At 37.8% G+C, this 27,738-nt stretch overlaps 2 protein-coding genes across 7 annotated transcripts in view; one reads left to right on the top strand and one right to left on the bottom strand.

The window, feature by feature from the left end:
- The first annotated feature begins 1,219 nt into the window (after positions 1-1,219).
- On the top strand, positions 1,220-27,354 carry IL15 (interleukin 15). Of its 6 annotated transcripts, XM_087963107.1 has the most exons (9): positions 1,250-1,414; positions 1,950-2,073; positions 3,891-3,953; positions 11,900-12,051; positions 12,191-12,327; positions 12,890-12,977; positions 13,591-13,629; positions 18,056-18,199; positions 21,042-23,298. In XM_087963107.1, exons 4-9 carry the CDS (start codon positions 12,043-12,045, stop codon positions 21,171-21,173), a joined length of 549 nt encoding a protein of 182 aa, XP_087819233.1. In that variant the 5' UTR covers positions 1,250-1,414; positions 1,950-2,073; positions 3,891-3,953; positions 11,900-12,042; the 3' UTR covers positions 21,174-23,298. The 6 variants fall into 6 exon arrangements, with proteins under 6 accessions (XP_026524596.1, XP_087819230.1, XP_087819233.1 ...); XM_026668811.2 differs by lacking the exon at positions 3,891-3,953 and having other exon boundaries at positions 1,220-1,414; XM_087963104.1 differs by lacking the exons at positions 3,891-3,953; positions 21,042-23,298 and adding an exon at positions 26,731-27,354 and having other exon boundaries at positions 1,242-1,414.
- INPP4B (inositol polyphosphate-4-phosphatase type II B) overlaps positions 26,741-27,738 on the bottom strand; it is a 197,363-nt gene continuing 196,365 nt past the window's right edge. Inside the window, exon 25 of the mRNA XM_087963100.1 lies at positions 26,741-26,872. Coding sequence (XP_087819226.1) covers positions 26,866-26,872 — 7 coding nt within the window. The 3' untranslated portion in view covers positions 26,741-26,865. The remainder of the gene's footprint in view (positions 26,873-27,738) is intronic.

Genomic DNA, 27,738 nt, shown 5'->3' with positions numbered 1-27,738 from the left:
CTGGCATGCCACGACCACGGTTTGTGGACCCCCTGGCTGAAAGGACAGTGAGTCGCCATTTAATTGGTTGCCTGAACTTTTTCTCTTAGCAGCATGATTGAACTGAGCATCTTTGCTATCAGACGAGTGGCAAGAGAAATGAGCAGGCTGGGTGGCCGTTAGCTTCCTCTGCATGCCTCTTTCTCCAGAGCCATCTTTCTTAATAGTGGCAGTTGGAAAATGTATGGACCTCAATTCCCTTGGAATCCTGGGAATTGAAGTCCATCCATCTTCAAGTTGCCACAATTGAGCAAGACTGCTCTAGAGTCTAGACCAGGGGTCCCCAAACTTGGCAACTTGAAGACTTATGGACTTCAACTCCCAGAATACCTTAGCTAGCTATGCTGGCTGAGGTATTCTGGGAGTTGAAGTCTATAAATCTTAAAATTACCAAGTTTGGAGACCTCTGGTCTAGACCAAAATAATTTTATATTGCCTCAATAAGTGATGTCCAAGAGGAGAGCATGCTTTCTCCAGTTCTTCCTGACAGAAAAAGGGAAGGATGAGAAATTGCTTGGATGGTATTTTATGGAATTTAAAACGACTAAGTCCATGACACAAATTGCACAATAGGAGATCCAGTCCAGGATGCCTTTAGCTCACTGTATCACCAGGGACCAGAATTTAGCAGGCCCAGATTTATTTATTTTTTAAAGGTAGGTAACGCCACTTTATAACTCAATTTGATGCGATTAAAAATTTAAATAGGATTAAAATGTGTGGTTTATAATTTACCCAGTTGTGAGGTGTGGGATCGACTGACCCTGCAGCCCTTGCCCACCCATCCTTCTCCGCACCTCAATTAGCCGGCATCGAGGGTGAGCTTGGCTGTGGGGCCCGGGTTTCGACTAAGCCCACTCCTCGCTGCACCGGCGGTCGGGAGAGCCGGCCAAGGGGTTCCGGGCCCTTCTTTGGCTTCCGATCGGAGCAGCCTTTTTGCAATGGCCTTGCAGCAATTGCGCTCTTCAACCGAGGAAATATTTCCCCAAAGGGGGGGTGGACGGCGGCATGTAACGAAGGCATGGCGAAAGTTTTTGGCGCGTTGTGTAAAATACCCGAAGCAACATTACTATTATTACTATTACTATTATTATTATTATTATATTATTCTGTGGAAACTTGGGGCGATTGATGATGCGGCGGCACGTGGCACCTCCCAATTCTCCGCGCTTCGGATCTCTCCTCACAACGCCTTTCCCCACTCGCTTGCGTGCGAGCCGGCGGCTCAAATGGGCTGGGTCCGGTCGTCTCCTCCCTGCCTTTCCTTCCTTCCTTCCTTTTTTTTTTTTTTTTAAATGCCCAGTCTCGGCCGGGAGCGCAGGCTGTGGACTCGCCGCTAGACGCCGAGGTGGCTGCGTGCTTTGCTGCTTGGCAGGTATCTCCTCCCCCCGCCCCCCCAACCTTCTGGCGCGCCGCCCGCTTGGTGAAGCGGGCTAAGACCGGCGAAAGGAGTAGGGTGGACGGCATGGCTGGTGAGGGTCAGGCCAGGGGTCTCCAACCTTGGCCACTTGAAGCCTGGAGGACGTCCCCCAGGCTTCAAGTGGCCAAGGTTGGAGAGACCCACGATATATTGGCAGCGACGCTGCAATTGCGCTGCTGGCTTTCTTCTTCTGGGCCCCTTTACTGGCGGGAAGAGGAAGCAGGAAGACGAGTAGTTTCACTGCCCATAGAAAGAAGCAGGATCCCATGGGAGATATTGTCGCCTCCCTTCAATGTAGCTGACAGTCACTCTAGTGGATTGGCGTTGCCAAGCCTTTGCTGTTAAAAATCAAGCCGCCCTGCAATCCTCTCCTCTAATTGAACGTCCGTCGCCCCTTTTTCATTTTCTCTCTTCCCCTGCCCTCTTTTCCGCTCAAGGCTTGCCAACGTTTCTAAATTATCATAAATACACTATGCTTCTTTCTCATTAGGGCGGCTGTGTGCGGAGATTTCCTCTTCTGGAGTCGTTCCCCCTCCCCGCCCTCTATTTCTGCTGATTTTGGCATTCCCTGTTTCCAATGGTAAAGTTTCCGCCAGATCGAGTGACTTTGAAAAGTAAGTTACGCTTTAAAAAAAAGAAAAAAAGAAAAAAAGAAAAAAAACCAACTCCTTTAGTAAAACTCAGTAAGTTGGAATTGGGTTACTGCTGACCAGATATCCCTGCTTGGTTTTCCTAATTAAACAGCTGGCTTTTAATGTTTTAAGTCAAATTGCAACTCACAGATATTTAATAACACTGGATGGTTTACTTGGAGCAAATATGTGGTGCTTAGTGGCAGCTGTTGTATAGTAAGAACCAAGCAGATGATGAATTCAAAATTCAGGCTTAAGAATATTTTTCCTAGCCATAAAATGTGATTAGGTAAATTACAGTTGTAAAAATATATATTTAAAATTTAGAGTTTAATTCCATAGATATGGAATGTTACAGTGTGTATTATCTTTGATCTCTTATAAGGAATGTTTGAAGCAATAATTATGCAATAGATTATTATATTTTAATTCTGTCCCAATAGAAATAACTCAGGAAAAGATTAACACATGAACTTTGAGTGTCCTCTTGGAGATTAGCAGCCAGTGGCACCATTGTAGAAAAGGCCCTGCAGATACTTCCCAAGTTCTATGTCCTTAGCTAAGTGTTTCTCAACTTTGACAACTTAATCTGTGTGGATTTCAACTCTCAGAATTTCTCATCTAGCATTGTTGAAGTCAGCCATTTTACTTCCTCCAGTGTTACGGTGGTTACTTTTTGCATAAGTAGAGATTTCTTTGACATTTAAGTTTGAAGAGGGCACTACTAAATTTAGTTAAGCTTCCCCAGTTAAAAAGTAGACCAGGAGACAATAAATACTTGGGTCTTTCATTCTAAATGAGGTTGTTGGATCAGCTGGCACAAAAACAGCCAGGGAAGTGATTCAAGCCTGGGAACCTTCGTTTTGAAGGTTCAAAACTTCAATCAACAGGAGCGCTGATTTACCTCCAACTTATTAAGTACTTAGGATGTAAGGGCTCAGCAGCACAAAGAAACTTACTAGTCAGCCATCAACTCCTCAATCTACATCTTAAAAGCTGACAGGCACCATACAAAGAACAGCCCAAAAAGCATACCGAGAAGTTCCCTGTGGATGGGCTCCAGCATGACTCTGAAAGCTCAGAGGACAAAACTTCTTCTCCCGGTGACCAACCCAGACTGGATCCTACAACATTATCCTGGGACATATATATAAATATAGTGGACACAGTCAGGTGGTTAATATAATATATAAATCTATACATATTCTATTCTATCCTAAAAGGAAAATGACCCTGAATTTAAAAGTTTCCTGTAGATAGATAGATAGATGATAGGTAGGTAGGTAGGTAGGTAGGTAGATAGAGTTGTTGGAAGAAATGTCCATTTGGGTTCAGTTCCAAGTGGGAAGAAAGACACTGATAACATGGAGAGTGCCTGGAAGGATGGTTTAATGGTGGACAGGACCACACGGGTTTGAAGTGCTGGGTAAGACTCTCTCTCTCTCTCTCTCTCTCTCTTTCTCTTTCTCTCTCTCACTCTCTCATTCACTCACTCACTCACTCACTCACTCACTCTTGGGCCTTTGAGCTTCTCGTTCTGGTAGCAAGGGCAGATATCCTATTGGCTGCTGTAGGGAACCATGTGCAAATCCTAGTTTGTCTGAAATAAGTTTGGTTGAACTGTGGGCTGATGTGATGCCCCAGGGATTTCTCAATGCAGGGAGCCCTGCTGTTAAATGGGTAGGGGGCTAGTCCTGAGAGCCATGTCTTAATCCATCACCCTGGAGCTGAAGTGGGGGGCAGGGAGATGCAGGGAGATGCTTTGTCTCTAAAAACATGTTTCTTCTTTTCTCATACAGGGAAATATAATATTCTGCCCTTTTAATATTTCCTAGAATATATTTCATTCTTTTAGGAGAGAGGTGAGTGCTAACTTTCTACACAATATTCTCAATCCTATCCTTGAAATTAGCCACCCAATAAAATGTTTATATATGTCACACATGAATACACATATGTGTGAACCTCCACTTGTTAAAGACTGCTTCAAAAAGGACTGGGCAAAATATTAATAGTAATTATAATAGGAGACCACATAGTCCTCAATTTACAACCGTTTGCATAGTGACTGTTCAAAGTTACAATAGCACTGAAAAAAGTGGCCTAGAACCATTTTTCACACTTATGACCTTTACAGCATCCCCATGGTCATGTGATTTACATACAGATATTTGACCACTGACTCACATTTGTGATGTTTGCAGTGTCCAATATGATCACCTTTTACAACCTTCTGAAAAGCAAAGTCAATGGGGAAGCCAGATTCACTAAACAACCATGTTACTAATTTAATAAATGCAGTTATTCACTTAATACATTTGGCAAGAAAAGTCGTAAAGTGGGGCAAAACTCACTTAACAAGTTTCTCACTTAGCAACATAAATTTTGGGCTCAGTGGTGGTTGGAAGTTGAGGACTATCTTTAAATGATTTCTTCTCTCTGTGCATCAAGCACTATCTCACACATATGCACAAATCACTTGCACCCAGACAAATACACAGAAAGGAAAAATAGGATTAATAGAGGAAAAATTAGCTTCATTGGAATGATAAGAAAAAATAGAAACAGAGAAAAACTGAGCAGAGATTATTCAGGAGAAGTGATAGCTGGATAAGGAAAGGAAAGGAAATCCTGTTGAAACATTAAATTTAACTAGGTCTGCATTCTGAACTCACCTCTCTCAAATTGGCTAACCTTCAAAATTATTTATGCTTGAGATTCTTCAGCCCTTCCAAACTCTTGTCCACTTCTTACTTTTCAATAGATATTTCAGTTAATTATTTGGAAGGAAAAAATATCCTACTATAAAGAGTAAAAGTGCTGAAAAGAGATTGGAATTATTGTTATGTGGAAGTATAGGGTTGTGCAAAAATGTATGAATGCATTAACAAAATTTCATAGCCGTAATGTTGGTACTGTACTTGTTTAATATTATACATTTTTCTATTATTGTGAAGACATAACAATACCTTTTGACCCTTCCCAGTTAATAGGTTAGTTATATTTGTAATAAGTGCATTTTAATCTAATTGAATCCCCAAGGAATTTAAGTATTGAAGTGAAGCATAAATATTTTCCATTTAGCTGACTCTTCAAAAAATTTCACAAACTCAAGGGAAAATTTGATATAAACAAAGTTTCATGCTGCTTTCTTTTCAGATTGTATTTGATGATAGTCCAATAGGAGACTGGAGGAATTTAAAATGTACAGTACATTAAATTTTTAGAGTTCCATTATGATATGGATAGAAAGATAGAAAAAGCCAAACTTCTGCATTGGAAAACTGCCTATTGTGCAGATATCTTGTTACATAATTCAGTGTTACCATTTATTGCTGGGCTGAAAAGGATGAAAGTCTACAATGGGATCTCTTAAATTGTTTAGCTTGTTTTTTTTCCCTTTCTTTTTTCCTTTTACCTGATGGAAATAATACAGTTTTGTTTCAGATAAAGAAAGAAATTCTGTGCTCCCACAAAATATATAATGGATGTACCATTCCATGCCCAAGTGCTGATCAGAGATAGTACTGAGATTATAGAATAAGATCAAATATCAGTTTACAAAAATAGTTTTAAAAATATTTTTTAAATGCAGGATTCCTAAAGAGATTACATTTTAGAATATTTAGATCTTCGGATGTCTGCTTTTTAAAATCAATGTGTGTTTTAATATTTAAATATTTTTAATTACCATATTTTGTATTTCTATGCAGTTGATTTGTATTTTATATTTGTTTGCTTTAGAATAAAGTTTTATTGTCACTACTCTGAACCTCTGTTGGGAATAAATGGAATATAATTGGATTTCATGTTTAAATAAAACTATTAAAAAACAAATGTCATTATTTTACAAAATAAAGAGGCCAACAGTTCTATGCAGCTGAATAGTTTTATGCTTTTCAGAGGTTCTGATAAAATTAGTAAAGGGATCATTTTTATTAACCAAAAGTAATACTATTTTAGGGTTCATATCATTTGTTTTAAATCAGTTTATCATCAAACCGTGGATTGAAGCCATGGCAAGGGGGTTGTGAGCAAATTTGAGAAGATTCAAGTTTCTAGGTCTCAAACAAGCTTGAAATGTGGATGGACAAGGAGTACAGCATCTTCAGAGCTACAATTCACAGGTCAAGAAAGAGGAAATAGGTCCAGATTGTTCATAAGCGAGGTGCAGGTTCGGTTTATGCTCAGCTGCCTCTGAACTTCCAAGAAGTATGGCACAGAACAGATTACCTTCAACTCTAAAGATGCAAGCCACAAGATGCTAGTGAAACATCAGAAGGCCTCTTGGTGAGAAGTTTATCATCCTTGGACTGATGTTGTCTGTGAAAGCCTACCTTGATGTATTTACCTTCTGAGCCGTAGAAAGAGTTGTGCCAGGTTCACCCATTTGAATAATTCTGGTATTAGTTCACTAGGTGACACATTGCTCACTGTAACATTATTCCTTTGAAGACGGTGATGAAATATAAAACACTTCATGTTATCTCTAATAATGATACCATTTTAGCAACTGTTTACACACACACACACACGCACACACACACACACACACACACACACACAATTTGGGAATTCTGGGAGTTCAAATTGCCAAGGTTGAGAAAACCTGTTCTAAAGGGTGGGCCTATTGAATCAAACCAGGTTAGCATGCACACGTGCAAAATTAATATGGAGCAACATTTGCAGTCCTTTGAATCTTCTTTTCAATTTTTTGATAATAGTTAATGCAGGTAAATTTAAACAATTTCTCTTGTATTTTAAAAAAATGCTCTTATATAAAGAGAAAGGAAAAATAACCAGATACAAGATTAAAAGAAAAAAGAAAAATTAATCCAAAACCAAAAAACCCCAGTGTTAAAACAAATATGTACGTTGAGAAATCTAAAAAATAACAAACCAAGATGACCTCATTTTTAGTTAACTTATATTAAATAACATTTATAGCATGGTCTAGTAGAACATTTTGTTCAAAAATAAATTATTTCTTCTGGATTCGCTTTAAGAATTTCTGATCGGACATTATTATAGGCAGCGTGACTCTCTGTGTGTCGAGATAATTGTATAGAATTAAGTTAAAAAAGGAAAGGACCTTAGGGATTGTTATAATACTGCCTTGGTCAAAAGCAGCTCTTTGTTATTAGTATTTCCTAGCTTTTGCACTGCGAGTAACGAGCTATTCAAGTGGAGGTTTTTGCTATTATAGTCATTATAAATCACCACCTTTAAGCAGTCACTCTGCTGTCATTGAAAATGTAGCTGAATCTTTTGTAACGTCAAATACAGCACAATGGCTTGTAATGGCACATGAGCTTATTACTTGCTGGTAATAAGCTGTCAGGATAGATGATGATTTAAATATATCTATTTCCTCCTGACAAGTGATAGACTCTCAAATATTTCTGCCGATTTTCACAAATTTCTTGGTGTATGTTAACCACAAAATGTGAATTGAATTTCTGCTTTATTTTATGTGCTAAAAGCAGGCCAGTAGTATTTTTTAAAGTGTTTATCAGACAGAGGCAACAATTGTTATGTTTATTAGCAGTATAAAAACAAAACAATAGAAATAAATTACAGAAGCTGTTTTTTTAGCAATCAAAAAGGGTTTCATGAAATGACACCAGATGTCCCTTATGGCTTCTTTTGTCTCAAATATATTCCTTATGAATCTTAATATAATGCACGAGAGGTAATTTAGACAATAGTTCTCTGGAAAATAAAGGATTTATTTAACATACACAAAAAGCTTTGTTTTTCACAAAGAAATACCCATTAGGATTAAATTAATCTAACTGCCTCATGTGAGAAAATGAGGATCTGTAACAAATTTTAGGTTTTGTTCCTCCTTTTGTTTTAAAATGCTTTATTATCTTTAAATAATCAAAAAGTTGGCAGGATTAACAGACATTTTATAAAGAGAAAGTCTCTTTTTGATAGAAATTATTCCCACATAAGTGTGCTTAGACTTGCAACTTGGGTATAAGGTCATTTGAACTTAATGTGTTGTTATTAAGTTATTGTCAGCAGAGAGCGCTGATCCCAAACAGCTATTTTGATCCCACATATCAACAATGGCAATTGGGACTGAAGTTTCCATTTCTAAGTGATGCAGTCATAAAACATAACTGCATTGCTTAGCAATGGCAATCCCTGCAGTTCGGGTTGTCATTATTTAAAAAAATCCTGTGGTCTTTAGGTGAGGCAACTTCCTGCTGACTATCCACAACCATGTCAGCGGGAGCGCTGACAGGAAGTTGAAAAATCTGGGTGGCTTGCAAGCAGGTTGGCAAATAGTGGCTGCTGTCATGTGGGGATAAGGGCAAGAGAGGTGTGGCAAGGGTGCGGGGGTGAGTGTGTGAGGGCCACAAAGAACACGTGGAGGTGTAAGGAAGGGACAGGGAGAGTGGAAGGGAAGCATGGCAAGGCTGCTGGCAGGGGAGTTTGCAAATGGCAAACGTGATAGTAAAGCATTGAAACTGGTCATAAGAGTGAATCAGTTGCCAAGTGCTCGGATTTCGATCATGTGACCATGGGTGTGCTGGATGGCCCAAATTCTGAGGACTAGTCATAATCACCATTCATTCAGTGCCATCATAACTTTGCTTGAATATTTATAAGTTTAATGACTGCCTCGTTTAGCGACAGTTCACAATTATGACAGTGATGAAAAAGTCCTCACAAAGGAAACTACCTGTACTATCTGTCCAACAAAATCAAACACCAACTGTAGGCATTTTTTTTAAATACCTCTTTGGTCATGTAAATACAGATAATCCTAAAACAAACTCTTGCAAATAGAAATCCCTTCTGCTTCCTGCTACCTATTGGCAGCCATGATTTCTAACAAAATACTGAAAATAATTTATCATCATATATTTAACATATTTAGTTATTTTTCTGTATATTTAACATACTCAGATATTTTAACTGTTCATCATAGAATTAGTTTTCTGGGTCCTTTGTGTTGTGGTTCGCTGGCAGCAGGTGTGGTTGGCTGAGGTCTTGGAGAGCGAGGACTCAGATGAGGGGCCTGTGTGTGATGCAGGGATGGGGCCAGGACCATCAGGGAGTGGAATGCTGCCTTCGGAGATTGTGGAGGCTGGCAGCAGTGATGGAAGAGAGCAGCCGGTGCCCAGTGCGCAGGGCTGCTCGAAGGAAAGAGCAGCTGCAGCAGCACGGACGATTCGGGAGTAAGGCTGCAAGGTAATGGCCCCTCCCTTAAGAGATAAAAGCTAGCTGAGAAACTGGAGTTCTTTGCAGAAAGCAGAGAAGTTTTTGCACTCAAGCCTGGTGGACGTTCGGAATATCTTGGTTGGTGTTTGGAGACTCTTTGTGTTTGAAATATTTCTTAGTAACTTTATCTTGTGTTCTTGGCAGCCTTGCACAACTTTGGCAAGGCTCGTTCTTATCAGAGACAATTACTTTGAAACAGCCTTTTAACTGTGAAGGAACGGAATTCGTAAAGAATCATTAAAAGGTTTGCTGTTACCTCTGTTTCGTGTTGGTTTCCTTGGAACAAGGTTTAGGTCAGAACAGGTAATAATTTATATGACTTAGAACAAATAGCCCTAAGATTGTATGTAATATGGTAATTTGTGTTTGTAAAGTTTGTATATGCGGGGCGTTTACAGTATTTTAAAATCATTTACAAGTGGTCCTCAACTTACAACAGTTCATTTAGTGACTGTTCGAAGTTACAACAGCACTGAAAAAGTGACTTATGATTGTTTTTCACACTTACGACCAATGCAGCATCCCTATGGTCATGTGATCAAAATTCAGATACTTGGTAAGAGACTCATGATGATTGTAATATCCTGGGGTCATGTGATCACCTTTTGTGACCTTCTGGCAAACAAAATCAATGTTACTAACTTAACAACTGCAGTGATTCACTTTACTATGGTAAGAAATGTCATAAAATCAGGCAAAATTCACTTAACAACTGTCTCACTTAGCAACATATTTTAATGGACATTTGCTGACACTGGGATTAAAAAGTTGACGTTATGGATTTGCCTATAGACAAGGGATGGGATATAGGATGAAAATTTACTTTTTTAACCTTATACGGGATGAAGAGCTATTAAATTGTGGTACTTGGTATGATGAAGGTTGGAAATCATTTATTTATATAATTCTCTTTCTCGCTTTATGATATTCTTTGTTTTCTCTTATTTATTTCTTTTTTTCTGAACCCTTTATTCCTTCTTTCCATTCTATTTTCTTTCTCTCAGTTTAGTTTTATTATTTTGTAATTAAAATTCTGAAAAAGAATTATATTAAAAATATATTGCAAAATTTATCTTAGAATCCCATGAAGTCAAGATTACAATGAATTTCAGTGATTTTGTTAACAATATGGTGCTTGGTGGAAATGCCTATCATATACAGTAGATGGGAAAAATGATGGAGGCAGTGTGTCACCACTATTCCCATCTATATTAGGAAATGGTCTGGCAATGATAAAAGAGTCAATATAAAGTCTTCCGTATTTAGATCACACTTCAATTTCTAAAGGAAAGAACAGGAGTGTTTCCATCTGATTGTCTGGGGGTAGATATTTAGACAAGACCACGGTTGTCATAGAAACCTATAAGATCCTGAAGTTCTGGAAATAGATGCCTCTGAGCACAAGTATGTGAAGTAAATTGGTCTAGGTAGGAGCTTCAGGAGAAATTCATCCTCAAGCAGAACACCCAATGTGCTGTTAATTCCTATTGCTCAGGGGGTTGCGGTGGCTCATGTGGTAAAAACACTGGGCTTGCGTACCGCTGAGGTCGGCAACTCAGTGGTTCAATTCCCGTGAGCGAATAAACAGAGGGACAAGAAAGAAACCTCACCCGAATGCCTATTGGCATTCAGGCGTCCCATAGGTAAAAATAACACCACCTGAAAAAATTCCTTTCAGAGAGGCAGCCAGCTGCCTCGGTGATTCCTGGCTAACACGTGCCATACGATAGATAGATAGATAAATAAATAAATAAATCCTGTTGCTCAACTTAATGCAGAAGCATTCATAGTCTGTAGCTCCTGGTACAGAGATCCTAACCATAGGTACACTATTTTTTTTTACTACACATTGTTTCCTATAGTTATAACTATTTTCCTCCCTTTTCATGAAGTTGAAACCATTGAAAAACCTGACACCTTGAATCATCACAAATGCTGCAACTCCTCATCTAACCTTATTTCATTAATGCATGCCAGGTCCCAATGTGGCCTTAATTGCAATATCAGAAGAACAAAAAACATCCCATTCCTCTGTTGGAATGTAATCATCATTCATAATTTGTCTGCTTGTTCAAGAGAATAGACTGTTCTTATTTCTTCCCATATCTTGATCTATCAATTAAGTGGAAACCTAATTAATCTCAATTAAAGATACTAATAAAGACCTATTTGAAACTCACATAAGGTTGTATTTGAAATAAAGTTAATGAAAAAACTCCACGCTTAAGAATGTAAAATAAAATTGGAAAATCCCCATTTTTATTTTTAATTGGATGACAATGATTATTATTATTCCACTTAATTAATTAATTAATTAGTTAATCTGTATCCCACCTTTATTAGGCTGCTGCATACAAACATTTAAGAAATCAATCCCTTTTACAAAGTACATAATACCAAACTACACTCTCAACGTTTTTCTGATGAATGGATTCTAATGTTAATTCATTATCCTTATATAATATGTTTCCATACTATCAGTAGAAGAATTTACTTTTCCAGCATCTTTGTGAAAAATATTAATTCCTTTTCAGACTTTCTGAAATTTTGCATATTATTATTTAATTTTCAGGTACACTTAAGTGTAGCCTTCCAAACCAAGGTGACTTCCAGATATGTGGACTTCAGTTCCCAGAAAATTTAAGAGAATGCTGGCTGAGAGTTTTGGAAATTGAAATATCTGCATCAGGAGGGTTCTTACTAAATGAGAGGCCAATGCCAGGAGTGAGTAATTAATTAGAATTATAGTAATAAAGTGATAAAAGTGATATTTGTTTTGTTTCATATGTTTAAATTTGTAATATTTTTTAAACACATGCAATATATAGGATAAGGATTGTATTCATCACTGCTTCTCATCCAGTCTCACCCAGTCTCACCCAGTATGGGGCAAGAAATATTTCAGAAAGGAATCATGGTCTCTGATGCTGTGCTGAAATCTGTTCTTCAGCTTCCTGAAAATCTGAAAAATAAATTTCTGGTTTTTTACCTTATTCTGAGGTGAGTCAAGGAAAGTGCTGCCTTTTTTTATCTATTGGGTATCCATCACTTTGCACACTCATATCTGTAATGTATAAACTGTGCAATAAAATGCACGTTCGCAATATGTGCAAAAGTATACTGTTTTCTTGATGCTGTTTTTCCCAAGAAGTTCAGATGAATGATTACCCCAATCCTGCCCCATATCCTTTTTTCCCACCCAACCCTCCCTCCCATTATAAGCATCTTAGAAGTTGAATGGTACACTATTACTAACCCAACTTCACTCCTTAAAATGAAATGATATTATGGGCAAATTATGAGGAAAGCAAAAATCTGAGAAGAATGCATATTGTATATAGAATATACTAGGGCTGGAATAATCCCTCTATGAATAAGAGCCAGTTTAGCCTAACGGTTCCTTCACAATTTGTTAATTCCTTCACAATTTAACATACAATTTCACAATGTATTAGAGATCATACGTGTTTATGGTTAATGATTTAAATAAAATTTACTCTTGTTATGATACCATTGAAGTATTCTGATAGTTTATTGTGTTAACTGTTCTGTTTCAAACAAGCTTATATCTACCATATATACCAGCCACCAGAAGCCATGTTTTGGAAGCTATGCTAAAGGATTTGGAAAAGATTAAAGTCAGCCCTGAGGTAACTTAAAATAGAAATGAATACAAATGTCCGCATAACCAAAAGTCCAATATGTTAGTACTATTTTAACTATGGAGATTATCAGTCATCCAACTCATTGTTCTTCCAAAAGTACATTTTTATTCCATTCTCTACCATTCAGTCAGAATTGAAAAAGCTTTTTGGATGAAAAGTGAAACATTTTCAAAGGAAGTTGCCCTTTGAAAAAATACCTTTGGGTTATTTCCTGACAATATTTGAGTGCATCTGTCATGACTAATTTTAGTTTTTTCACCTTTCTATATTATATTCTCTCAAGACATTTTAAACTTTAAAGCATTTATAATTCTGAAAATATGTACCAAAGAATACTTTTCCCAAAATCATGTTTAAACTTTGATTCTACAAGTATTGTAAGGCAGATTTGTTGAAACGAAAACCCTTAGCCTTCTCCTATGTACATTGTTTGGAAAAATTGGATTTTACTTTTAATTTCAACAGTTTCCAAATCGTATGTTTAGATGCTTAATGTTCTTAAGATGCAGAGCAATTTTTAAATGATTTTTAAGGTCACGTTTTGAGGGAAAACATGCTTTAAAACTGCTGATTACCTAACAATTTTCTTTTTTCTTAGATCGATGCCTATTTATATACTGCAGATTTAAATTACCCTGTGAGTATGTTTTATTTTTCTGAAACTGGAATAGTTCTTAAAATACTGTATATTGTAGACAGTTTAAAATCTGCAATTCACCAACCTTTTAGTACAGCTAAAGAGAGTTCTAGATATAGTAGTATTTTATCATATTTCACTGTTTATGGAATACAGCAGTATTCTGTTTATGGAATACAGCAGTATTCTGTTTATGGAATACAGCATTATTCACTGTTTATGGAATACAGCAGTATTCTACAGCGGCCCCAACCTTTTGGGCAGGAAGGTCCAACTGGTTCTGTGGAGATAAATTTTTCCCCAGACCAGAGGGGTGGTGGTTTCATGTGCTGTCTGCATCCTGCGGATGAGGCTTTGGTTGTTTGCGCAGCCCAGTTTCTGGCATGCCCCGGACTGGTGCTGATCCACTGACCGGGGGTTGGGGATCTAAGAGATATTCTTTGAAAGTGTTCTGAAACTTGGTCTATGATGTGAGAATCAGATTACTAACTAGAAGTGTCTTTCAAGAGCCTGTTGCTTACTTGTTGAAACCACTGTATTGATTGGTTTATGGTCCTAATTTTTCTGTGTATATCTGCCAGCCTGTTTAGATTATTTTCATAAGCAATTTTGTCTATCTCAGTTATAAGAGAAATAGCTCTAGTTGGAACTATATATATATAGTATATACATATACATATACACATATATATATTCTTAAGTTTTCGCGGGTACTTACATGTATAGCATTCAGCTTTGTTCGGGTATTTTCCCACGTCATAGTAGTTGTGCTTTTAAAGTTGTAGCGACGTTTCGGCAGAATCTCATCTGCCATCATCAGGCTTCTGTATAGTGTTCATCTGTGAGTCAGGCTTTTACAGTGGTTTCAGATTTGAATTTGGGGCAGCCTATTGCTGTGCCAGAATGGTTTTTTCTTCATCCTGATTGGTTGAGAGTCTTGGTCTGTGTTTATTGGTCTTGGAGTTTGCTGTGTTCTGCTTGATTGGTGTTTCTAATATCTTCTGTCTGTTTTTTGGCTCTTTTTGTATCTTGATTGGCTGGCAACATTGTGTTACTTTATTGGAGGCCTTTAGTGCAGCTTGGCTCCAGGTAAATGGACGGCTATCATTAGTTAGGAAGCTAGGTTTCATCTGGGTGCCTGGTTGGGGTGTGTTTGAGCTGGAGGTATCAGGGGGATCTGTTTGTGCCCAGGTGTTTGCCTGGCTTGTGGTGTGGAGATTTTTTTGTTTGTGAGTGCAGGCTTCCAAATGATTGACAGTCTGGTGGAATCATCTCTTCTGTTCATGCTTTCTGGTCTTTTTCAATCTCTATGGCTTCTCTGATGATTCTGTGGCTGGGGTTTTCTATAGTGGCTAGGGTTTTGGTGCCATTGAAGTTGATGCTATGACCTGTGGCTTCCATGTGTTGAACTAGTGAGGAAGTGTGTTCCAACTTTTTGACTGCATTTTTGTGTTCATCCAGGCGGGTACTTATTCTTCTATTGGTCTGTCCAATGTATGTGGCCGGGCATGATGCACAGGGGACTTCGTATATGCCTTGGTTTTCCAGGTCAATTTTATCTTTGGGGTTTCTGAGAATGGCTGCTATTTTTCTGTCTGTTTTGAAGGCAGTCTTGATGTGGTGTCTGTGTAGTATCTTACTAATTTTGTCTGTAGTGCCTCTTATGTAGGGCAGGACAGCTGTTCCATAGGTCTGTTCATCTTCTGGGTCTCTATTATGTCTCAGTGTGTTTTTGTGGATCAAGCCGGTGATTTTGCTTTTGTGGAAGCCGTTGGCTGTCAGTACTTTGGTCAGAGTGCATAGTTCAGTCTTAATGTGTGTCTTGTCTGCCAGGTGTTTGGTTCTAGTAATTAGTGTTTTAGCCACGGAGTTTATCTGTGCTGGGTGGTGATGGGATTGGGCATTGAGGTAGCGGTTGGTGTGTGTTTTCTTCTGGTATATGGTGTGTCCTAGTGTGCCATCTGTTTTTTTGTAGATTAGTACATCTAGGAATGGTAGTTTGTTTGTTTCCGTTTCCATGGTGAACTTGATTTTGGGGTGTGTACTGTTTAGGTGTGTTAGGAAGTTTTTTAGGTTTTCTTTTCCATGGGGCCAAATCACGAATGTGTCATCGATGTATCTTAACCATAGTTTGGGTTTGTGGATGGCATTGGCCAGGGCTCTGGATTCGAATTCTTCCATGAACAGGTTTGCAATGACAGGTGACAGTGGTGATCCCATAGGGGCTCCTTCAATTTGTTTGTATCTTTGTCCTTTGTATATGAAATATGTGTTGGTTAAGCAGTGTTCTGTTAGTTCCATGAGGTGTTTAGCTGGTTGGTATTTATTTTTGATGATTTCCAGGGTCTCTTTTATCGGGACTTGAGTGAATAGTGAAACCACGTCGAAGCTTACAAGCAGATCTTCCTGCTCCACATGTAGATCTTTGATCAATTCCAAGAAGTGGTATGAGTTTTGTACATGTGAAGCTGCTGTTTCAGCATGGGGCTGTAGCTGTTTTGCTAAGTGTTTAGCTAGGTTTTGTAGTGGTGCTCCTCTGGAGCTGACTATGGATCTGAGAGGTATGCCTTCTTTGTGTATTTTTGGGAGGCCGTATAGTTTGGGGCATCTGGAAGATTTCTCTCTGGGTATGATCGTGTGTTGGATCTCTTTGTTTATGTGGCTGGACACTAGGACACACCATATACCAGAAGAAAACACACACCAACCGCTACCTCAACGCCCAATCCCACCACCACCCAGCATAGATAAACTCCGTGGCTAAAACACTAATTACTAGAACCAAACGCCTGGCAGACAAGACACACATTAAGACTGAACTATGCACCCTGACCAAAGTACTGACAGCCAACGGCTTCCACAAAAGCAAAATCACCGGCTTGATCCACAAAAACACACTGAGACATAATAGAGACCCAGAAGATGAACAGACCTATGGAACAGCTGTCCTGCCCTACATAAGAGGCACTACAGACAAAATTAGTAAGATACTACACAGACACCACATCAAGACTGCCTTCAAAACAGACAGAAAAATAGCAGCCATCCTCAGAAACCCCAAAGATAAAATTGACCTGGAAAACCAAGGGATATACGAAGTCCCCTGTGCATCATGCCCAGCCACATACATTGGACAGACCAATAGAATAAGTACCTGCCTGGATGAACACAAAAATGCAGTCAAATAGCTGGAACACACTTCCTCACTAGTCCAACACATGGAAGCCACAGGTCATAGCATCAACTTCAATGGCATCAAAACCCTAGCCACTATAGAAAACCCCAGCCACAGAATCATCAGAGAAGCCATAGAGATTGAAAAAAGACCAGAAAGCATGAACAGAAGAGATGATTCCACCAGACTGTCAATCATTTGGAATCCTGCACTCACAAAACAAAAAAATCTCCACACCACAAGCCAGGCAAACACCTGGGCACAAACAGATCCCCCCTGATACCTCCAGCTCAAACACACTCCAACCAGGCACCCAGATGAAACCTAGCTTCCTAACTAATGATAGCTGTCCATTTACCTGGAGCCAAGCTGCACTAAAGGCCTCCAATAAAGTAACACAATGTTGCCAGCCAATCAAGATACAAAAAGAGCCAAAAAACAGACAGAAGATATTAGAAACACCAATCAAGCAGAACACAGCAAACTCCAAGACCAATAAACACAGACCAAGACTCTCAACCAATCAGGATGAAGAAAAAAACATTCTGGCACAGCAATAGGCTGCCCCAAATTCAAATCTGTTACCACTGTAAAAGCCTGACTCACAGATGATCACTATACAGAAGCCTGATGATGGCAGATGAGATTCTGCCGAAACGTCGCTACAACTTTAAAAGCACAACTACTATGACGTGGGAAAATACCCGAACAAAGCTGAATGCCATACATACATACATACATACATACATACATACATATATATATAATTTCAGCAACTTCATTCAAGCTTTAGAACTCCCACATGGGAGAATTTATGAGCTATGGTAGCATATTTATCAGATTGTAATTAATAACAATTAATTAGATGATGGCAAATCATGATATTTTATATTTTATTTCAAGCATATATAACTGTAGAATATAATGTTCAGACTGAATTGGTTTTATTAATAAATGTTTATAGTTAAAGTCCATTCCATGTAATTGTACATTGTAACTTAAGAAGATTTAAAAGATAAGTGAAAAACTGAACTTCAATCTCTCCAGATTTTGTGCACCATTGTAATCACTACATAGCGCCCCCTCCTATCACACACACACGCACACAAACACACACACCCTCTTCTACTAAGCATAACTTCTCCACTTCTATAAGTAAGAAGGGAGTGTAATACAAATGAATGCAAATGAGGCTAGAAACATTTATTTATAGAAATGTATTGATTTTTATTTTTATTTTGTTTTCCCTAGAGTTATTGTAATCAATCAGTGATGAAATGCTTTCAACTTGAGATGGAAGTAGTGTCGTATGAATCTAAATTTGGGGATCGAAAATTTTATGATAGTGTGAATAGTATAGTCAGACTTGTTAAATATTTACTACCCATTGAAACGGTAAGTCCACATATTGCACTGAACTGGTGTACAAGGAGTTTGTAAAACCTCCTCATTTACAAAATTACTCAAATCATTTGTCAGCTATGTCAGTAAAAGATACTTCCTTCCCCCCACAAACTCACATATATGGAATGCTAAAAGCGCTCTTGAAAGAAAACATACATAGCAAGTTGAATTGACTTTTAGTGGCAACAGGTGTAGAATCAACAGATACCAATAGCCCAGCCAGAGGAAGAAATAAACCATTTTTTTTTTTTGTAAATCACTGACTATATCACAAAGATGCCAGCCCAGCAGGAAGAAGAAATAAAGTCACCCAGATGGGTTATCAAAATACATTCCAATGTCATGTTGTAATGTACACCTTTCCTTGCTTTAGTCTTGTCTCTGTAATGTAGTAGGTCAAAGGATATAGTGCTGCCTGGCTGTGCCTTTGATCAGGCCGGTCAGTAAGCCGTTAACATGGTTTTGCGCCCACAAGGGGGAAATTATCACCCTGTATACACTAGTTTTTTGTTTACAAAACAATAAGACCCGCTATATTGTAGACATACTTAGTGTAATTTAGATTTTTCAGAAGGCATGTCTGAATGCTACACATCAGAGATAAAGTTATGATCCTCTTTCTGCCATTTCCAAGGAAGCTGAGAATGTTCCCTTTTATAAGATTGGCCCTTTTCTTGCTAACAATAAAGTCCACAGAGAGCCTTTACTTTAATTCATAAGAGCAGGATGTTATTCCACCAAATGATTATTTTCCTTTGGCATTCTTAATAGTATTACGTCTTTCTTAGGCTGGAGATGGAAAGATAAATATTTCTATTGTTCTTTGAAGAAAAGTAGAGTTAGGAAAGTTTTACTGTAACAACCTGGTAAACAAACCACTGAAAATTGGCATGGTTCAAAAACTGAAAAATATAACTTGCATATCCTAGTTTAATATACATATTCAAAACTTTGGGTGCATTACATGGAATGAGTCCAGTTTGGATGAATACATTCCACTTCAAAGTACATGAAATACTAGAGTATTATCTGTATTTAATAGCTGAAGCCAGAGGACTCTAGTCAGTTAATTCTGAGGTTTCTGCAAAGATGGATGGTGCACTATTTTTCTTCTCATTCTTGATCCCCAGATCCAACCCTTGTTTTTAAACAAACCATTTTTCTCTTCAACACCAGGGGGAGGGAGGTTCAAGATAATCCCCCTGACTTTTGCTATGAGCTAAAGATCATACTTGATAAAAGACCGTTGATTAAATCTGTCTGCCCTCTGTCTGGAAGCTGATAGTTGGAGCACTGTGAAAGAATGGCTTCACAACACAACTATACCCATCAAATTCTCTGCTTCCTCTCCTCTGTGATACACATGCAACAAAGCAGAGCAGAGCGGGAGAACAAATATTTTTCACAAAGAACAGAGTGGGGTCCAGCACATTTTTCCTTTTGTAAAGTTGATCTATTTTATAGGTTGAACTGCACTGAAGTGAATTCTAAGTTAAATATCCTTCCCCCATAATCCTCTCCTAACATTCCTGTACTACTCAACACATTGACTAAAAGGTCTCCAGACTATATTTAGTTCATGGACAATGTCCAACTTTGTTTTAAGAGGATCTCAGGAATGAATTGAATTGATAAAGGAGTAAATTGCAGAAGAATGTCTAAAGGGATTTAAGAATCTGTAAGAAACTAGGCAAGCATAAACATTTAGCTTTAAATTCTTTGTAAGTTGCAAGTGGCTACAGGACAAAAATAGCAACTAAAAAAATAAATAACTTAATAGCTGTAAAATGGATTGTTTGTTTCAGTAGTGTGAAACAGAAAGAAAAACTTAAGTCACTGAACTCTGCTAATGTGGAATTTCAATATTCTGGTACAAGTAGTCTTCAACTTACAATAGTTCATTTAGTGACTATTCAAAGTTACAATGGAACTAAAAAAAGTAACTTACGACCATTTTTCAGTTACGACCTTTGGAGCAGCCCCATGATCATGTGATCAAAATTCAGATGCTTGGCAACTGGTTCATATTTATGACTGTTGCAGTGTCCCAAAGTCATGCATTCAGCTTTTGCAGTCTTCTAACTAGCAAAGTCAATGGGGAAGCCATATTCACTTAACAACCGGGTTACTAACTTATCAACTGCAGGAAGCTCATAAAGTGGGGCAAAACTCACTTAACAACTATGTCACTTAACACAGGGTCCCCAACCGCCGGTCCGCTGGACTGGTACCGGTCCGCAGGAACAAGTCTTACCGGCCGCTGCATTGCTGGCGCCGCCATCTTTTTTGGTAAAAAGTGCTTCCGGTGAGCTTTTCCGGTAGAAAGCTCACCGGAAGCACTTTTTTCATCAAAAAGATGGCGGCGCCAACACTCGGTGAACTTTTCCAGGTAGAAAGCCATTTCTACTGCAAAAAAGCTCACCGGAGCGCTGGCGCCACCATCTTTTTCGTCAAAAAGATGGCTGCGCCCAGTTGATGCCGAAAACTGCCGGACGGTTTCAGCTGATGCCGGTACCTCGGGCATGCGCATAAAAAGGTTGGGGATCACTGACTTAACAACAGAAATTTTGGGCTCAATTGTGGTTGTAAGTCGAGGTCTGCCTATATTCCTTTGGAGCTATCACTCACAAACATGGTTTTAGAACTCATACTGCAGTTTTTGAAAAATGATATTTTCCCCCACTCTAACTGTATTAGAAATCTTGTTATTAGGAATCTGTGTCATTGTATGTATGTATGTATGCATGCATGCATATATGTGTATATGTATAAGTATATATCTTTGCTTCACCATGTTGCTTATTGTACTTTCCCCAATCTTTCATTTTTGAAGAATACAGATACACAGACCTGCCAACGATGTGAAACATATAAAGAAAAAAAATATTCAGACTTTATAACAGACTTCATGTTTGTTATACAGCGGATCAACCGAGAAGAGACAAAAGTGAAAATTGGGCACTGAGATACTTCATTGAAGCTGGAAGAAATAATTTATTTCATCTTTGAAAAGATAGTTTCTGAATGGTTAGCCTAATTCCATCTCTCTTTTTCTTTGTTGTCTTCCATTCTGGGAGTTTGAAGTAGAGGTAGTCCTCATTTAGTGACTGCCTTGTTTAGTGAACATTTGTGGTTACAGTTATGAAAAAGTAACTTTGCAACCAATCCTTGCATTTACAAGTTTCGGGGATCTGTACAGCAAAGGAAATTTAAGTAAGATCATGGACACAGTTGAATTTTCACTTAGCAATTACTTAATGACAATTGTCGGTCCCAATTGGGATAGCTAAACAAGTACTACCTGTAACTAAATTAGCTGAACCACACATCTATGCGCTAATTTTAAAAGGAGTTTGCTTTCTGCTTCAAGAGACAAGATCGCATTTATATACTGGAATGCTGGAAAAGAGGCAGAGAATCCAAAGAGGAGGAAATTGGGGAACATCAGGATAGAGTTGGCTTTGGACAGTGACTGAAAATGTGAAAAAAATAGGTACACATTCAGAAACAAATGCAATTGAATGGACTTCATGAAATCCAGGCATGCAGAATAGCATAGCAGCCAAAAACCTGGTAATTTACAATGATGTAGCAAGTCAAACCTGGTTGTACAGGGGCAAAAAAGGAAAAACGAGTTTACAGAAATTATGAGAAGATAAATAATTATAGTGGTAAGATTTAAAAATAAGTAGATATCATTTGTTTAAATCCTTTTCCACTTGTTTTTTTTAGTAACCCCTCAATACAAATCTGTCACATAGTTAAGAGGATCTGGATAGAAATGTAGAGATGGAATTGCTTTATGATCACATATCATTTGATGTTACACCAAAGGATATATTGATATTGCATGTACATATATCTGTGTTAAAAGATACAAATGCCAAATCTAAAACAATGATTTTTTCTTAATTATTTTTTATCAAAGATCTGTATATATAAAAGCTTAAAACAATCTTATTCTTAATTCTGGATGGAGTTACTAGAGATGCTCTTAGACTTGCAACGTCTGTTCGAAGAGCAAGTGGCAGTCACGATAGGAGGATCTTCATACAGTGGATCAACCAAGAGGAGAAGAAAAAAATGTAAATTTCCTGGATCATGAGGCCCTGCATGCAATCACTCATGCCCTGGTGATCTCCTAGTTGGATGACTGCACTATTCTCTATATGGGGCTACTCTTGAATAGTATTCAGAAACTACAAATATCAACAGTTTGACTAGCGAACTCAAGAAAAGTAGACACTCTCAGGAACTTTTAAATCCCAAAACTTTATTAGATACAACATTTTGGCACTGAAGAATCAAAACCAACTCTGACTTTTCCCGCGCAATGCTTGTAAAGTTAAACAATAGCTCTCCTTCTCCCTACCCTCACCAATCCCTACCAATGTTTGGTCACATTGTCTAATTATGAATTGTCCATTTGTTTTGAGAACAGTTCACTTCTCTGTCGGACACCTGTATCAGTGTCCTTGGTGGGATCTTGGCTCCCATGGTCAATATTTGGAGTGTCTGCATTCTTTCAGCCTTCCCTCTCCCCAGTTTTTTGGCAGGTTAAAAGCGACAAGACCTAAATGTTCCATGTCCGATTCTCGGAGATTACATAGAAAAGTCCTTGTTATTTTCTTGGCAAGGTTTTTCAGTGCCTATCTTCTTCCTGGGATTAATAGAAAGTAACTGGCCTGAGGTGATTCAGTGGCTTTGTATCCAAGGCAAGACTCTGTCTCTCTGTTTCTATATCTGCATGGATGGGTGTGTTTTGAATCTTGCCCTTTGAATATTTAACTGTGAAGGAAATAACATATTGCGACTGTTATATTCTAGTAGCCAGTCAATTACCTGTTTTCCCCGTACTCTCTCTTCCAGGATATGCTGAAATTCTTTTTTTTTAAATATAAGATGTACTACATATATGTGCAGTAATCTAACCCTAAACTAATTAATGTCTCAAGTTTCAACAAATTAACTAATGAATTTGTTATCTGAAAGAATGTTTCATTGCTTTTTGGAAAAGGAAATGTAAATATTTAGTAATTCTATGTAAAGTTGAGCTGTGTGAATAGACAAGAATAAGTATTCAAGACTAATTAGTGTGGTGCTCTAATTGATTTATTAACTGGACCGTCAATCAGTTTAGTGCTTAAATAGAGAAAACCCAGACTGAAGGTTGCAAATTAAAGTTTACATTAAGCAGAGACTAGTAAAAGAATTCTTTGCCTGCAGGCAGGAACATAGTAAGCCAGTGTATGGAAATAGCTAAAGGGAAAAATCACCCAAGCTATTAGCTGAAAGTCAAAAGTTCAGAACTGCAGGAGTTTGCTGAATCCAGTCCAGAGGTCAAAAACTACTGATCAGTCTACAGGGCAGGGAGCCTGGAGGCTGTAGGAATTTAAAACCAGCAGAACAGAATCTAGAGGGAACCTTAAAGCTGCCCTTAAATAGCAAATTGACCTTGATTGATTAGTAATGCTCAAGGAGTTACACAGATGATGATGGCTAGACTCTTCCTAACTACCATCTTGTTTTAGGACTGGACCCTTGGTTAAGGTTTAGATCCTTTCTCTATTCTTAGAGTCAGGAAGTAGTTGTATTGAACTTACATCATTAGATCCAACACCTTCAGGATTAACTTCCCAACTGCAGGCTGGCAATCCATCAGTTTCTGCGCTGCAGAGTCACAATCCAAGAAGCCCACAACACATTCGGAGTCAACACAATCCTCATAAATACCACTGGCAATATTGTTGGAGAATGATCATATATAACAGTGAAACTTAATTGAATTTTGTTTATTGAAGTTAAAATTCAGTCAATAGACTTTGATTAAAACTAAGGACAGACAAGTTTAAAGATATCACACAAGACCCAAAGGCCACCGCACAGTTCACAAATAAGGAACATTCACAATTTTATATGATAATTAATAAAACATACATGATATCAGCTGTATAGTTTAATTATTTATGACCTATTTGTGAAAAAAGCAACAAAATATTTAGCTTCGTGTATAGTTATTGCCTTGTCAACACGAGAGAAGAGTATGCTGCAATGCGTAATGTTTATCTTACTTGGAACTTTGATTTAAAGTAGTGCTTGTTCTTACTGTTATAATTAAAAAAATACATTTTTTCCGGTACATGTTCTACAGTTTCAGCTAGGACATAATCTCAATTCCAGAAGGATTTTCTTGAAATGACTTTCTGATGTAACTGCAGAGGCAATTGAATGGATTTTAAAAAAATATTTGGCGGGTGTGAAGGGTTAGAGCAGATGTTATTTCTCTGGTTTCTTAAGGACTAGGCTAAAAAATCGAACTGAGAACAAGTCTGAGATCCATGTTATTTTATAAAACTCCTAGGTATTAAATAGTCAGCACACTCTTTAATATACTCTCCCATTACTGTATATAATTAGAAAGCTAACTATATGAAGCTGGGAACGTGTCAGAAAATATGAAACTGGGCATCATATTTGTGCAGATGTCCATGCATAAAATCCCACTGCCCATTTAGGTTGTGATTCTAAATTGAGTAAATACACCTGCTGCTTATCCCATCAGTTTAGAGATTTTGACTGGTAGGTTCTAGGAGAAAGTCTTTCTTTGTTGTTGCTTCCATCCATTAGAACATCTTACCCTCAGAAGTAAGGCCCACTCTTCTGGTTTTCTGGAAGAGTGTTAAGACCTGTCTCTTCCAATTAATGTGGGGCAACCCTGGTGATAACTGGTGGATTAAAGGCACTCCCACTGTTCTCTTAACCTCTTAGCCTTCTGAATTTTTTTAACTTTGATTTTTACTTTTACTTTTTAACTTTTTCTTAACTCTGTTTTAAATGTCTGTTTTTATTCAGGTATTTATATATTGTGTTGTTTTAAATCACCCAACTCACCTAAGTGAGAAATTTAATAAATAAAATAGAATTCAAGATCCCCATTGCCAGCCATTAGATGAACTCATAGGAAAAGCAAGTGGGAGGATCCAGAAACATAGGCCTATGCAGAGACTTTGAATGGTTTTTAAGTAGTTTTATTATTATGTATTGCTTAGATTTATTATTTTAAATTGATGGTCTTATTTTGTTTAAATTCCTACGCAGCTGTAGACTTTTTCCCCCTGAGGGTCCAAATGTGATAAAGAAATAAACATATTAGTCCCCTTTATTATATTTCCTAGTCTACAGGAAATTATTTAAGACTAGACAGTGTCAGTAAAATGGTGGCATGATTTGGCTCTGAAAGCCAATTTCATAGTGCAGTTACATGCTTGTGTGTTCAGAAATAAGTTCTATTTAAGGGAACATACAGGTAGTCTTTGACTGACAACCACAACTGAGCCCCAGTTTTTTGTTGCTAAGTGAGATGTTTGTTATTTTTGCCCCACTTTACAACCTTTCTTGTCACAGTAGTTAAATAGTTAAGTGAATCAGCACAGTTGTTAAATTGGTAACACACTTGTTCAAAGAATTCCCCACTGACTTTGCTTGACAGAAGATTGCAAAAGGAAATCACATGGAACACTGCAACTGTCATAAATATGAGTCAGTTGCCAAGCCTCTGAATTTTGATCACATGACCATGGAGATGCTGCAATGGGTGTAAGTATGAAAAATGGTCATAAATCATTTCTTTCAGTGCATTGTAACTTTGAACGGTCACTAAAGACAACATGTACTAAGGTTGATAGGAGATAGATAGATGACAGAGATGGATACAGATAGATAGATAGATAGATAGATAGATAGATAGATAGATAGATAGATAGATGATATGAAATTGCAAGAACAATTTTAAAGAAATAGAATGATTTCATGAAGAGCCTTATTTAAATTCCAAACAGCCAGGACATCTGTTTGATATAGTATATGATGAGGTATCTCATATTTTGAAGGTCATACCTGGATCAGTAGAAAAAAATATATCGTTATAAATGAGCAGCTGTGAGAAATGTCATTCTGTAATATTCTTCTGTAGTGCAGGATGAATCTTGTAAGTGATCTTCAATCAATTTTTAACTATACAGGTGATGAATTAAGCAAACCTGACTTCTGTGGTAGCCTTACTCTTGCCCATTAAGCTGGTGGCCTAGTCATAAAGGAAAGGAATGAAGGGCAGCTTTGGATTCATAATAGCTTTAGCTAAACTGCACCAGAGGCCAAATTATAGTATGTTATGAATCTGCAAGAAAATCTGCAAGAAAATAACCAAGCTCTCAGAGCCCCAAGGACCCTACAATTCAACCCTGACTGACAAATATTATCTTCCATTGGTACATTCCAGAAAGCCAAATCTTTAATATACAAAGTTTCTATTTTCTGGTTGTAATTGCAACATTACTAATGTTACCCAAATATTATAACATTTTTGGCTTTCAGAAGTGGTTATCACTTTCCCTTCCAAACTCAGGATAAAAAGTTATGTGCAAAATTAATAGTGAGGGTTGGGGAAAGTAATCATGTCCTTTGAGATAGCCAATGTTCCTCTTAATACAAACAGACAATTATTATTTTATTCTAATTTACAGCAGGACCATCAATACCTTCAGCCATGATACTTCTGAGCAGCCTTGGGCACTGGGAGAAGGAGATGCTACTTTGTGGTGGCTTTCCCCTCCTGCAATGTGCGGTGCCTTCGGTCTTGAGCCTATCTCCTTTCTTCTTTAACATCTACAGTACATGAAACAACTAGGTGAGATCATTTAACAGATAACAGATAATCAGAGTTGGAGGGGACCTTATAGGTCATCTAGTCCAACCCCCTCCCTGTCCAAGCGGGAGAGAGGTGGAGGGGGCTGAGTGGCTCAGGATTGAACGCACAATCAGAAACATTTTTAGCAGTCAGGTAACACCGCTGACTTCATTAAATCTGTGATCAACTGTTCCAAGATCAATTTTATATAAACTATTGCTAAGCAAGGTGTTACTTACAATATACACATTTCATTTGGTTCCAAGCTTGAATACATTTGCCTTTATATTAAATGCCATTCTGTTATTTTCTATCCACTTCTTTTAAACTATCAAGAAATTATTGTATGTCTATTTTCTAAAGTGTTAGCTATCCCATCCAGTATTGTGTCAACTGCAAATTTCATAATCTTCTACTGAACATAAAGGCAATGATAAACATTCTGAATAGTATGATCCAGGGTTGAATTTGGTGGCATTCCACTCAATACTGCAGTCCATTCTTTGTGGAACTATTGATCAGCACTGTCTCAGTATGTATTTCAAACCAATTTTAGAAGCACTTAATTGTAATGCTATCCAGGCATTCTTCTGGCAGCATTTGCTTGCCCAGCCCTTCCATTCATAGAGGACAAGGACACAGTAACTGATACATATAACAATAATCTCCAAAGGACTATAATCAACGCAGTATCTACTGTTGCTTGAGAATAAGCCAAACAACTAGAATTCTGTCTGTCTTTTCCATTTCCTTTGGAATATGTCATCAGAGGTTGCTGTCACAAATGAACAACTTTTTTTAGTCTTTAGACAATATAATAATTTCATTGGATATTAATGACTTA

This window comes from Notechis scutatus, chromosome 4 (assembly GCF_049901735.1).
Source record: "Notechis scutatus isolate UNSWTSFEM ecotype Mainland chromosome 4, rNotScu1.2, whole genome shotgun sequence".
Classification (NCBI taxonomy): domain Eukaryota; kingdom Metazoa; phylum Chordata; class Lepidosauria; order Squamata; family Elapidae; genus Notechis; species Notechis scutatus.
The sequence above is the reverse complement of the archived record's forward strand: the minus strand, read 5'-3'. Positions and strand labels throughout refer to the sequence as shown.